The sequence below is a fragment of the Notolepis coatsorum genome, assembly GCF_963971535.1.
Source record: "Notolepis coatsorum genome assembly, chromosome: 7".
NCBI classification, from domain to species: Eukaryota; Metazoa; Chordata; class Actinopteri; order Aulopiformes; family Paralepididae; genus Notolepis; species Notolepis coatsorum.
In genome coordinates, this window is record NC_140171.1 from 66,837,623 (window position 1) to 66,852,823 (window position 15,201).

Genomic DNA, 15,201 nt, shown 5'->3' on the forward strand with positions numbered 1-15,201 from the left:
ATAGCCTAATACTGTATTTTCTATGAGTTGTGTGGATGCATGACCAGATTACTAGCTTTAATAATATATTTGATTTGTAGGGCGCTTTATATTTGTGGAGCAAATCTCAAAGCGCTACATTGTAAAAGAACATAAAAGCTAGCAAGAGAGTTAAAAAAAAAAGGAAATATATATATATATATTTTAATAATAATCGATCATGTTCCGTCACTGCATCGATGCAGAATCGTCCGTAACGCGATGCATCTTAGAATAGAGAAATGTCCACACCCCTAGTGAACGGTGTAGGAATTACAACAATTTCTATATGTGCCTCCTCCTTTTTAACCGTTTCTGCACAAAGAACGAGTTTACTCGTTATTGCCCGCCATGCGTTCAGCGCCAGAAACAAGTTTACTCGTTTTTGGGATCGTTATTTCGTTTATTCGCTATATCTATTCATAATTCATAGCTGCAGCCTCTGGTATACCCTTCAGAGCCTGTCTGAGCTGGCAGACGGTCAACACCGCCCTCTACTGCCAGGCGGAGCTATTGCATATCATTGAAAATGGGCTGTTGTGTTTTAGGAGCCGATCTGAGCCGGGCGGGCGGGGTTTAAATACTCAGGCGAGCCAGTTCTATACAACGATGGCATCGAACAGTAACTCCGCCCGCCGTGAAACGGTCGGTAGTGTGGTACAGACCTCCACGAGCATTATTTGGAATTGCGATCAGATATTTGTATTATCCCTTTTGCATTACATCAGATACAAGGTAAGAACATTATATATAAATTTGATCGTTGATCTGACATTTATTCCTACCGCGATCACAGCTATCTGTGTGGACCGTGTATGGCTGTTTACGGCTGTGGGGGGGGGTGGGGGCGGGCGAGCGCCCCGCTATGATGGTCATTTCATGTATGGATGTAATGATAATCTAGCATTGATTTCAGGATGATTAGATAATCAGCCGAAAAATTACAACGTGATGACTGGATTACAGTAAAATGCCTTTTTCTCATCTTTTTCCTGGAATTACTGAAAACCACCCAAACCATACTCTATTCAAAGCGGTATAAAGCGGAAATGTACGGATGAAAAAACAATCTGTCTCGGTCATGTTGACTAGAAGCAACTCACTGAGACTCGACAGCGTTATTAGACCCATAGATATAATATAAGATATACAATGGGGGAAATAAGTATTGAACACATCAACATTTTGTTCAGTAAATGTATTTCCAATGAGCATATTCAAGTGAAATTTGCACCAGACGTTTGTATTAAGGCGAGACACTGCAGGTGAATAGTCAAATATACTTTTTTTGTTGATTTTGAGATTGTTATATTTTGCTTCCTAAAGTCTTCTATGAAACTAGTGACAATAAAACGTCAATAACACACATTTAGTTGTTTATTTTACATGATTTTGCCTTATTGCATCCATAAATGTGCACATATTTAATGGGGAAGTGCCTCATTTGCATATATAAACATACATTTCAGAAAACTTGCAATATATTTTTTCTTAGTTTATATGTACATAACAAATTGGGAAAGTTTCATACTGATATCTATTCAAATATTTTTTGCCTATTAGGGGGTACTACACAGTACTACACTGTTTGTAGCCTGTGTGTAGTTCTGTTCAGTTCAATAACATCATTATTATTATTATTCAGTTATCAGGCATGTGTTTAGGTTGTCTATTACTAATGGTTTGATTAGGTATTGTGTTTGTAAATATCTGTTTAAAAAAAAAGTATGGCATTTTACAATACAGAACTTTGAAGGCGTTTTCCCAAAAATGAGTTTTAAGAGTTTTTCCTCATACTCTGAGCCAGAAATCTCCACTTCAGTAGCACTCACATACACCAAACCTTCCAGTTCTATTCATATCTATGTTCTGAAGGTATTTACAGAAGGGTTTGTTGATATCGCATTCATACCCTGATTTATATCACATTTTATTCCTAAAAACATGGCGAAATATGGAATTTTACCATAAAAATGGACTGAATGGAGTATTTTCTGATTTATGGAGTGATAAAAAGAGATATCCAAAATCCCCTCTGTAATAACCTTTGGATCTAATATGTCAACAAAATTAAACTATAATTTTTAAAATGGCTTTATCCAATGTTCAGATTTCTGTCCTGGAATTATATGCAAATTAGTGCATATTTAAGTAGATCATGCCTCATTTGCATATTTAAACATACAATTTCAGAAAACTTGTAATACAAAAAAGTCTCGTCTTAATATAAGTAATCAACTGGGGAAGTTTCATTGTGATATCTATTAGTTAATTTTTTTACCCTATTCACCTGCAGTGTCTCCCCTTAAAGGGGAACTCCACTTTTTTTGGAAATTAGCTTATTTAACATCTTCCCTGGAGTTAGACAAGAAGATGCATACCTTTTTTGTCTCTGTGCGTGCATTTTAGCTTTGGGAATAGACGCTCCGTTAGCATAGCTTAGCTTCATCACTGGAAGTGAGGCAGGACAGTAGCCTTACAGTGCCTTACAGTGTATTGCAAGGTCTGACATTGACCAAACTTGATATGCATGACCTTGGTGGGCTCTAGGTCAACTCCTGAAAAGGGGGTCAATGTCAGACCTTGCAATCAAAAGTTAGGGGGCGCACTGAAATTATGGCAAGGGTTATTAGCCCCCTAACTTTTGATTGCAAAGTCTGACATTGACCCCCTTTTCAGGAGTTGACCTAGAGCCCACCAAGGTCATGCATATCAAGTTTGGTCAATGTCAGACCTTGCAATACACTGTAAGGCACTGTAAGGCTACTGTCCTGCCTCACTTCCAGTGATGAAGCTAAGCTATGCTAACGGAGCGTCTATTCCCAAAGCTAAAATGCACGCACAGAGACAAAAAAGGTATGCATCTTCTTGTCTAACTCCAGGGAAGATGTTAAATAAGCTAATTTCCAAAAGAAAAGTGGAGTTCCCCTTTAACTCAAGAAATCCAGACAAGAAATCTAAACATTAAAGTCCATATGTAAATAAAGTTATGTGTAATAAAGTGGAATGAAACAGGAAAAAATTATTGGACACACTAAGAAAAAGCAGTACACCACAGCAAGGAAAGGCAAGGAACTAGCTAGTTACCAAGGTGCCACACAAGAAACATCAAATGATGGGTAAAAGCAAAAAGCTCTCAAGACCTTTACAAACAGATTGTTGCAAATCATGAAAATTGAATTGGCTAAAGACGTATTTCACAACTTCAGAATCTTCCAGTAAGCACCATTGGGGGCATTATCCATAAGTGGAAGCAACATCACTCCATCATCAACCGGCCATGCACAGGTGCTCCTCGCAACATTTCTGATAAGGGAGTCAGAAGGATACTTAGAAGAGTAGCCAGAGAGCCATGGACCACTAGGAAAGAGCTCCAGAAAGACTTGGAGGCAGCAGGTACAACTGTGACAGAAAGGACCATAGGCAATGCACTCCACCGCCATGGCCTCTGTGCGCGCTCAGCCTGCAAGACTCCACTACTGAAAAAAAGACATGTTGAAGCTTGTTTAAAGTTTGCCTAACAACATTTGGACAAGCCAGTGAATTACTGGGAGCATGTACTCTCGTCAGATGAGACCAAAATGTTACTTTCTGGCTGTCACACAACACACCATGTTTGGAGGAGAAATGGCAGTGCACATTACCCGAATAACACTACCAACAGTGAAGTTTGGAGGTGGAAGTATCATGGTGTGGGGCTGCTTCTCCTCTCCTGCTACTGGCAAACTTCATATCATTGAAGGAACAATGAATGGAGCCATGTACAGAGAGATTCTTGAGATGAACCTGCTGCCATCCACCAGGATGCTGAGGATGACACGTGGGTGGACCTTCCACCATGACAACAATCCAAAGCATACAGCCAAGGAAACTTGCAGTTGATTTCAGAGAAAGAAAATCAACTTGTTGGAATGGCCCAGTCAATCACCTGACTTAAACCCAATTGAACATTTGTGGAAGCATCTGAAGATCCAGATTCACAAGAGGCCCCTCCGCAATCTTCAAAATTTAAAGACGATCTGTGTAGAGGAATGGGCCAAAATCACACCTGAATACTGCAGGTGATTAGTTACATCATACAGAAAGCATCCTTGGAGCTGTCATTACAAACAAAGGCTTCTCCACTAAGTATTGAATTAATTTCAGTTAGCGTGTTCAATACTTTTTTCCTATGTCATTCCACTTTATTACACATAACTTTATTTATGTATGGACTTTAATGTTTAGATTTTTAGTCTGGATTCTCTGAGTTAATACCAAAGTCTGGTGAAAATGTCACTTTAATGGCCACATTGGAAATATATTTACGGGACAAAATGCTGATGTGTTCAATACTTATTTCCCCCATTGTATTTTAAGCACTCGCAAATGTCAGTCTAAAACTATATCCATTGAATAAAGACCTGGCGATGAATGGGGTATCAGCGCCGCCTGCTGCTGGCGGTCAATGTGTTAAGGGACCAGTAATTGGACAATTGGCTGCTCAGCTGTTTCATGGCCAGATGTGTGTTATTCCCTCATTACTTAATTTACAAGGAACAGATACAAGGTCTAGAGTAAATTTCAAGTGTATTTGCATTTGGAATCTGTTACGTCAACTCTGTCAAAGGTCCAAAGAGCTGTCACTATCAGTGAAACAAGCCATCATTCATCATTAAGCTGGAAAATCTAAACAAACCCATCAGAGACTAAACAAAAACATTAGGTGTGGCCAAATCATTGGTTTGGTACATTCTTAAAAAGAAAGAACGGATTGGTGAGCTCACAACACCAAAAGACCCGGAAGATCACAGAAAACAACTGTGGTAGATGACAGAAGAATTATTTCCCTGGTGAAGAAGAAAAAAAACTTCACAACAGCTGGCCAGATCAAGAAGACTCTCCAGGAGGTATGTGTATCTATCTGTGTCAAAGTCAACAATCAAGAGAAGACTTCACCAGAGTGAATACAGAGGGTCCACCACAAGATGCAAGCCTCAAAAACAGGAAGACCAGATTAGAGTTTGCCCAAAAACATCTAAGAAAAAGAAAGCCTGTACAGTTCTGGAACAACATCTTATGGACAGATGAGATAAAGATAAACTTATACCAGAATGATGGGAAGAGAAGAGTATGGAGAAGGAGCTGCTCGGGATCCAAAGCATACCACCTCATCAGTGAAGCATGGTGGTGGTAGTGTTATGGTGTGGGCATGTATGGCTGCCAATGGAATTGGTTCCGTTGTATTTATTGATTATGTAACTGCTGACAAAAGCAACAGGATGAAATCTGAAGTGTTTTGGGCAATATTATCTGCTCATATTCAGCCAAATGATCAGAACTCATTGGACAGTGCAGATAGACAACGACCCGAAGCATACTGCGAAAGCAACCAAAGAGTTTTTTAAGGCAAAGAAGTGGAATGTTATGCAATGGCCAAGTCAATCACCTGAATCCAATTCAGCATGCATTTCACTTGCTGAAGACAAAACTGAAGGGAAAACGCCCCAAGAACAAGCAGGAACTGAAGATGGTTGCAGTAGAGGCCTGGCAGAGTATCACCAGGGATGAAACCCAGCGTCTGGTGTCTATGGGTTCCAGACTTCAGGCTGTCATCGACTGCAAAGGATTTGCAACAAAGTATTAAAAGTGACCATTTTCTTTATGGGTCGTTAGTTTGTCCAATTACCTTTGGTTAGGGCTGGGCGATATGGCCTAAATATGATATCACGATATTTTCTGACCTTTCGGCGATACACGATACACATCACGATGTTTTTCTTTTTTACCCCAAACAATTCATTATGAGGCTTACCAAGACAGTATTTGATTTTGCAAGCTAACATTAAAGACAAAATAAAATACCCATGCATTTAGCATTTTTATATTATATATTAGATTTAGATTATTAGATTATATATTGCATATATTTAGCAATGAGATATTATATGATTTAGATATGAAATATGATTAATTGAAAATGGGGGACCCTGATGTAAACAAGACTAAAGTCTTTCTCTGGTCTGCATCCCCTTAACAATTGTATGTATTGAGCTGTACTGTACCCATTCTGCAATATGTTAATAACGTTTTAAATCAATCAATCAATAGCATTTTAGCATTTTTATGAAACTACTGTATATATGTATGTCTCTAAATGTTTTGATGAATTGAAAATGGAGGACCCTTATGTAAAAAAGTCGAAAGTCTTTTTCTGGTCTTCATCCTCCTGTACTGTATTGTACCCATTCTGCAACCCTTTAACAAAGTCTTCACTCATTCATTCTGACGGAAACATAATAATTTTGATTGACAGTCGAGTCTGCCAATTACGTCACAGCGCTTGCACCCGCCCTGCTGTTCTTAGCACCAATCGGCAAGCTTCCTGACTTCCTGAATGTCCTGTGTGCTGAACAACGTCAACAAAGCTACTAACGTTAGCTCCCCGCGGCCGTCGAGTAGGAGACCAGTGCTCTACACAGGATGACTAAATGAGGCATAATGATTTTACTACAACGAATGTTATAATAAAAGCCTTTCCATACATCTGTCTGATTGAAAACTTTATTAACAGACCGCGGAATGGGCATATCTCAGCACAGGCTGAGATATGAACGAGTAACGTGTGGACAGATTGACGCGACACAATCCTCTTGGGCAAAACATCACGATATCCACGATACGTTGAAAAAGTGTATCGTTAATGAACTGTACCCGATATTTATTTAATATCGTCATATCGCCCAGCCCTACCTTTGGTCCCTTAAAAAGGGGGTTGCAATTCCTACACAGTTCACCTGATTTGGATGTAAATACCCTTAAATTAAAGCCACACTTAAAGCACATCTTGAATGTTTAATTTCAAGTCCATTGTGTGGTGGTGTACAGAGCCAAAATTTAATTTATGAACATAACTGTATATAAAATAATTACATGAGCTTTAGTCCTTTATAGAAAAATAGCTGGCCCAAAAGCTAAAAGACATAATGAGGCTACAAGATTTTCACAAAGTGTCATTGTTGTATTGGTATGAAAGGGGTGTAACGATTCAACCCCACAACGATTCGATTACGATTCTTCAGGCAACGATTCAATTAATCATGAAATATCTTCATTTGACCACGATTCGATTAATTTTCTATCAGTTAATTCCCCCCCCCCAAAAAAGTACACACAAATGTGGCTGGGGGAACTGATTCAATATATAGGTCAATAAAAAAAGTGACATTAAAATAAAAAAAAATAAAAAATGTAATCATCGATTCTTACATTTTCAAATCGATGCAGTTGAATCGTCACCTTAGGATCGATGCATTGTTACACCCCTAAATGAAATACAAGATAGTGTATGAAGAAAATGTCACCCAGCCCTACAGTCAGAGAGCACTTACGTGATGTGACCCGTTGATGTATCCCTCGTTTAATGTGAGCCTCTCTATGTCCGCATCACAAGGAATACGCCCGTTCTGCAGGGAGAAGGGGACACCGAAGTTAGGAGTCGGGAGACAACACACATAGCTTTCTAAATAGATAAGGACATGTGTATGCAGGATGTGTAGTACGTACTTGCAGAGGGACAGACAGACAGATTGACTACTAGGGCTGACATTCGCATTTTTTTTTGGCATTCAACGCTTTTTGGGGGGGGGGGGGGGGCTTGTACAGCACTTGTCAATTACATAATTGTCATTGACATGTAATTGACATTACATAATTATGTTGCAACCTTCGTCTATAAAGCAAACAATAATATAAATATTTATATGTAGTTAATAGAGACAAAGGCAGAATTCAACAAAAAAAACTATTAAGACATGTTTTTATATGGGTCGGGACACTATAAAAAATACTATAGAGAATTGTCAGTGCTGTAAAGTTTAAACCTTTTTAAATCTTAGACAAATGAAACACTTTGCTTTCATGAAATATTGCAAGCCGTCATTTGAGGCTTTGTAAAAGCAGCACAATGAACACAAATCTGTCAGTGCCGAGTCCGACCTCATCTTAAATAACAAATGGCATTGCTTGTTGTAGTTAACAAAGAGAGGCAGAGTCGATTTTGCAAGTAAAAAATTAAATTAAATTTGATTTTATTTTTTATTACTATTATTATAATTTTATTTTTCATTCGAATCTCATGCCCATCGAACGAAGCTTCGAAGTATTTAAGACAGCCCTAATGACTACACACAGTACACAGTATCATACTCTAGCCAGTGACGCCATACACACACAGTATCATACTCTAGCCAGTGACGCCATACACACACAGTATCATACTCTAGCCACTGCCAGTGACGCCATACACACACTCTAGCGGCAGCCAGTGACGCCATACACACACACACACACAGTATCATACTCTAGCCAGTGACGCCATACACACACACTCTAGCCAGTGACGCCATACACACACACAGTATCCTACTCTAGCCAGTGACGCCACACAAACAGACACACACAGTATCATACTCTAGCCAGTGATGCCATACACACACAGTATCATACTCTAGCGCACAGGCCCGCCAGCAATAATATCTGGCCCTTCAGATAATTATTTTATTTTTTTGACCAACTAGGCTAGGCTATATGTTAGCTATACTGTCCAAATAGAGAAACTACAACCACCTAAATAATGTTTATTATACTTTATTTTATCCATGTTGAGAGTGAATAACAGGTAGGCAGCGAGGTGCAATGTAGTGCTTGCTCAACATGAAAAAAGTCGGTGGACAGCGCCTGGTGCTGTAATAACAAACAAGCCGTGTGGTGTGAAATTAAACCAGTTCAGTAAGTCATTCAAACTTTATCTTTACTTATATATGACTGATGGCACCACACATGTGAACAGTAACAATGCAATTAAACTGAAGTCAAATCAGAGCAAAAAAGCTGAATCTGCTTCAAGAAGATGCGCTACATTAGGTGTATAAGGAATTACAACAAGACATTTATTAACTAAATAAAAAATACAATTAGGCGTTTAACCCTCTAAAGCCGGGCGCAACACTAGACATGTTTTGTAAAACATTAAATATCTTTGGATTTGTTTGTGATAAAGACTTGCTTTATTGTATCGGAATCGATTGTCATCTAAAAATTGTGCGCATCTCTCAGAATGCGCGGATGTAAAGCATAGATTGTTAAATGGGCACATAATATCGCCTCATATCGATCGCAGGCACCTGAATCGAATCGTATCGTGGCAGACTTTGTGATATCGGCAAATATCGTATCGTTGTCCAAAGAATCGATATCGTATCGTATCGTGGTGAAACTGGTGATTCCCACCCCTAGTCAGAGTTGAAATCTTTTCACTATCAATATATTAAATTAGCCATTGTTTAGTTTCCGGCCCCCCATACAATGGCTTGGAAAAAATTTGGCCCTCGGCCAAACTTAATTGCCTACCCCTGCTCTAGCGGCTCTAGAGTGTAGCCAGTGACGTCAACATTCTGAGTAGCAGGGCACCAGGGTGGCGCACCACGTAACGCACTTCTGTGCAACGCGGCCGACCGACCCGGGTTCGACTCCCGGACCCGGCGACATTTGCCGAATGTCTCCTCCCATATCTTCTCCCATCATTCCTCTCAGTCTATCCAATAAAGCAATAAAAATGCCAAAATCGTTAAAAAAAAACATTCTGAGTAGCCGGTTAGGGCAGGACACCGAGAATGACAATGCATCTGCTCCGGAGACGTTTAACCACACAGACACACACACAGACCCAAGACGGAGTCTCATCTACAGTACACTCTCAAAAGCACAAACACAATGTAAAGGACAGCTGATCAGAACACAAAAACAATCCAATAAACTTGAACTGAATGAACGAACAAACATTATGCATGAGAGGATGCATGGATGAACAGAGTGAGTCATGGATGAAGAGAATGGGTGAGTGCGGGAGAGAGAACTTTCTGTTGTTGCCGTGTGTCAACAGCACAGCGGTGATGGGCGTGGCACACCTTTCATTCCAGCCACAGGGGGAGCTCAACTCTTATCTCTAGTACGAGCTCTACTGCAATCTCTGCAGTTATCAACACCACAGAGGTAGTAGAGGTGAGCACACACACGTGAGGTTGTTGCTCAATAGCGCATCAGAAATGTGGCGCAGTTGTATCAGATGAACATGAGGGAAAGCAAGGGTTTCAACTTTCAAAAGAACAGGATATGGTCGCAGAAAGCAAGGCAGTCTTGGGAGACACTGGGACAACAAGACGGATCAAAGAGACAAGGATACAGTAGAGGAAACAAACTTAGAATCCACCCTATACGCCTCACCCACTTCTGCCGATGTGTCTTTATTTCTGGTAGCTGAACTTTGTGACAAAGATGCTACCTAGTGTGGATATTCCCAAACCAAATAAATAGGCTTAACTCATCTATAAGCACAAAACTGTTTAGCTATAGCTCATTATAGACATTTATAAAGAAATAGCACAAGGGGGCGCCCAAGTGGCTCTTCCTCTCTCTCTCGCTCTCTCTACTGGACTGCCCAGTAGAAAAAAGCGATAAACGCTAAAAATGTATCTTAATTCTTTTTTAAATAGCACAAGGGGCTTGCCGTTTTTCATTCAAAATTGACAAGACCTGGAAGACTAATATATCCCTTTCTAGAATGACAAAGTCATAGTAAGTTGAAAGACAATAATCGTCAAACTGGCAGTGTCTTCGTTGCCTAGGAGCATAAGAGGTGAACAGGACTGGGCCAGGAGCAGGTCAGGCAGGTAGGTCAGTGGAGCGCACAGGGCAGATGTGAGCATGCGGGAACCTGTCAGGAGAGACCGAGATTGTGAGAGAGTGGCTGAGGCATGCTGAAGCCTCTGGGATATGTAAACACACACAGCAGAGATAAGAAGCAGCATAGGCCAGATTTCAGACCTGCTCCCACCTTTTCACACAAACATCCTCTACAACATATTGTCTGTACCTACTACTCATCAGCCACAGGGATGCCCCGAGACTGTGTACTGTACATGCAAGGAACAGAGGCAATAGGAGGGAGAAAGTGATCATGTGGGAGAGCCTATGTGTCTGTTAAACTGGACATGTTTAGAAAGTGCCTAGTGTGTGTGTGTGTGTGTGTGTGTGTGTGTGTTTATGCATGCACACAAATAAATGTGTATCACTCAGCGAGTGAGTGAATGAGCTGGGGTCTGTGTGTAAAGGGAAAACAAGGATATGAAGTCCCTCTCATCTATGGACTCACCGACGCTACAGGAAGAGGGCATGGAGGAGTGAGGGTGGGACTTTTAATTCCTATACATTCATTTTAAATTGCCCAATAAAGCTTAAAACAAGCGGCTATTGGCTCAGAAGATCAAAGAGTTTCACCCTCCCTACTGCTCCAACAGACTGGTCTAACTGGAGCTGTGTTCCATCCAACGTACCGCCCCACACAGACTTGAGAAGAAGGGCTGCAGGTTATTTTCCATAAGCAACAACAAAGATAATCTCCTGAATATCTCCGATAATCTCCCAATGCCCTGACGAAACTGATGGTACTGAAGAAACACACAAGATGGTGTATAGAGAGCTGTACGTCATAATCGGAAGCTCCAGCCTGGTTGAGATGTCTATCTCTGCATGCAAACATGAGCGATGGAAGAGGTTAGACAAGGATGCTGGGATTCCATTGGGTGGAGAAGCTTGAGTGACAGGAGGAGGAGTATGGCGAATGGACTGTTATTCACAATGAGTTACAGAGGAGCCAGTGAAGGATGGAGACGACATGTGACCATCAACAGATGAAAGCTGAGGTGTAGCAGGCCAGCCGTGGGTACAAACTACCTCCTTATGTAGGTTACATTATGTAGGCTTCATTTATCCGGCTCGGAACCAACCGAGGAGGTATTTTGGATCCAGGATTGGTCTGTCGTCCGCTGCCAGCCAGGCAATAGGGGTGGGATGGTGAATGACAAATGGGACCCAGGTTCAGCGCGGGTCTCTTTTCAGTGGGATGTTTGTTTAGCTTTACCTGCATGGCGGGGAGGGGGCGGGGCAGGGTACCGGCGCATGACCTGCGCTCCTCCTCAAGAGCTCGGCTGAGCATCTCAAACTGCCTCTCCTGCTCCCGTACGGAGGCCAGCAGGGAGGCCGTGCTCGCACACTGCTGCATTCACACGCTGAGAGCAGAGCACAGGATAGGGTAGGACAGGGTTAAAAACACCAAATAGCTACAAGAGGCTCCACACGACTACACCACCATATAAATCACATACATCACAGACAGAAATGTTTAAACCATAGCACCACACAGCCATATTACATACAGACAGAAAGATTCAGCAGGAGAGATGCTTTGCTCAGTGCTTTGTATAGTGCAATGCTTTGAACTTTTGAGCAACAATGCCGTCACATTAGTCAACAGTGCATGGCTCTGATCTGCTCTCTCCCTTGAACAAGCAAAACCTTTATTCCACTGAAATGTGAACGTTTTTAGGCTGTATGTGTTCATCTTTTCATGATTTTACATCTACTCGTTAGCAAAGCCAAGGCAATTTATTTATGTTTAGGTGATTCCGGTCTTTCATGGAGTTTCATAAGAGTCCCGACCAGTGGCGGTTCTAGACTCTGAAGCCCCCCTAAATGTAATATTAGTCCCCTAAGATTAAAAAAAAACAAAAAAAAAGTTTAATTAACTTTTTTTTCTTCTTGTTTTCATTATTAATAATAATAATAACTTCATTTTATATAACGCCTTTCAGGAGACCCAAGGTCGCTTAACAGACATGGATTGCAGACATGGATTGCCGGTAGTAGCCTGTTGAGCTCATTGGTTAACTATAAAAAACATTGGTAACGTCATGTCAAGTCCCAGTCCAACACTCAACACAAGACGTGGAAGCAGATGTAGCTAGCTACCTACTGTAACTAGTTTAGTAATAGTGAATTTGCCAGTGCTGATGGGTAACAAGACAAGTATGTTGAAACGTTAGCTAGGCCTAACAAAATTAATAGTTGGTTTCCGGTTGCCGACCGACCCTGCCGATTTAGGTGCGACTTAATATATTTTACGAGTTTAAAAAAAAATTATATATATAAAAAAAATAAAGAATAAAGAATAAAGTTTCATAGAAATCTTAGTCAAACATTTAGTATTATGGATATTAAACATGCTGGCAGAGTACATGCATCCATGTTGTTGTGAACATTTTAATTAAATAAAGAAATGCCCTATCCATAGTTGCCGTGGGAAAGAATAAAATAAACAAATTAAATAAATTCCCTACCTACCCATGGCCAAACTGACAACCAACAGGAAACCAACAATATATTTTACTTTGCCCTAGCACTATATAAAATTACTGACTATTCTGACAGAGAACGTTGTCAAATTGGTCATTAGTTCCATGGTGTTGGTGTAATAATAGTAGGGGTGCACCGATGTATCGGTCGGGTATCGGTATCGGCCGATAAGTGCCTTGTTGACTGCAATCGGCCGATAAGCTCGAATGTGCCGATGGCAGTAGCCGATAAATTCAGTCGCGTCCTGCACAACGGCGCCGCCCCCAGTCCCCCACACACACACACACAAGCTACTGCATCAAAGTTACTACTAAATATTCAACATTCTCTTTTGAGACTCCGCTTCAGACTCTTATCATTTGGCACTAAAAGCTAAACATTGTCACCGATATGGCTGTCCGCAACATGTCATTAATTGTGTATGCGAGGTGGTCGCTCAGTGATATCGGTATCGGTATCGGCCGATTGTGTTAGTTGAACAATCGGTATCGGTGGCCAATTTTCATATCGGTGCATCCCTAAATAATAGTGTCAAAAAACATTAGCTAATGTTAGATATAGGGATGCCCCGATCACGTTTTTTGGCACCGATACCGATCACCGATCGTCTTGAGCCATATCGGCCGATACCAATCCGATAATCGTTTTTGATTAAAAAAATAAAAATAAAAAAGTATTTTATATAAATATATATATTATATAATTAGACTTGTACTTGTAGTTGTATTATCTGCGAGACATCGCCACCACGCAACAAGTCAAAATGCTCGCTATCTGCAAACAGCTCCACTGTCTGTGTGTACTCGAGTAGCCTCCAGCTACGGCCAGGATTCTATATAAATATAAATATATTGGTATAAATCACATTCAGCATGCCCTCAGCCCGAATACGCATCGAATCAATGTTATAAGACATTGATATCAGGAGCTATCTGTAGCTACTGCTAGCCGGCTAGATAACGTTAAGACACCGCCTCAGTGAACTATTTAGTTTAGAGTAGGGATGTCCGATATTATCGGCCTACCGATATTATCGGCCGATATCGGCATTCAAATGTGATATCGGAAAATATCGGTATCGGTTTTCAAAAAAAAATAAAAATGTTTTACATTTCTATAACCTTTATTTACCCAGGCAAGCAAGTAAGAACAAATTCTGATTTTATTTATTGTCAAAAGTATGCATAATGTTGTGTTAATTCCACAACAAGAGATATGTAATGTTAATTACCTGAAATTATTCCATTTTTTGGGGGGGATAACCCTGCATATATCGGTATCGGTTGATATCGGTATCGGAAATTAAGAATTGGACAATATCGGTATATCGGTATCGGTAAAAAAGCCAATATCGAGCATCCCTAGTTTAGAGCTAACGTGAGCTAACGTGAGCTACCGAGTCAACGGAGGTAACTTATCATGCACTCGACTATTGCTGGAGCATTTGTTGATATCAGCAGCTATAAGTAGCTAGCCAGCTAGATAACGTTAGACAATGCCTCATGTAGTCACTGGGTCATTTAGTTTAAACAGTAACGTAACAGGTAGGTAGCCAACGTTAGCTCACGTCGCATGCACTAGAGCAGACTGTTGCCGGAGGCAGCCTCTTGTTTACATGGGTGCGGCAGGGGAAGGAGGAGAAGGAGGAGCCGTACGCTGCAAGCAGCTCTGTGTGTCTGAGAGAGAGAGCGAGTGAGATCTCCGCTAAGAATTGGATCATGTTTTTCGATCGGTTTTGACGATCGGCGAAAATAAAGCATTATCACCGATCACCGATCTCATATTTATACTGAATATCGGCCGATACCGATCGCTGGCCGATCGATCGGGGCATCCCTATAGCTGATGCTATTCGCTAGTTAGCTATCAAGCTAATGTCAGTTCAGCTAATGTTAGCTAGCTAGCCCAGCTAATCTGCTTGCTACAAAGGCTTATTGCTGCCACGCAAAATGA

General features: G+C 40.8%; 1 protein-coding gene across 8 annotated transcripts in view; it reads right to left on the reverse strand.

Annotated features, from left to right (window-relative positions):
- Positions 1-15,201, reverse strand: part of ctnnd1 (catenin (cadherin-associated protein), delta 1) — a 148,175-nt gene that overhangs the window by 89,554 nt on the left and 43,420 nt on the right. For 4 of the 8 annotated variants that reach the window (XM_084319407.1, XM_084319408.1, XM_084319409.1 and 1 more), the window contains exons 2-3: positions 11,978-12,125; positions 7,389-7,463 (exon numbers count right to left, since the gene is read on the reverse strand). In XM_084319407.1, coding sequence (XP_084175533.1) covers positions 7,389-7,463; positions 11,978-12,118 — 216 coding nt within the window. In that variant the 5' untranslated portion in view covers positions 12,119-12,125. Of the gene's footprint in view, positions 1-5,446; positions 5,617-7,388; positions 7,464-11,977; positions 12,126-15,201 lie in introns of all 8 variants that reach the window. The other 4 variants (XM_084319411.1, XM_084319410.1, XM_084319413.1 and 1 more) reach the window with 2 other exon arrangements.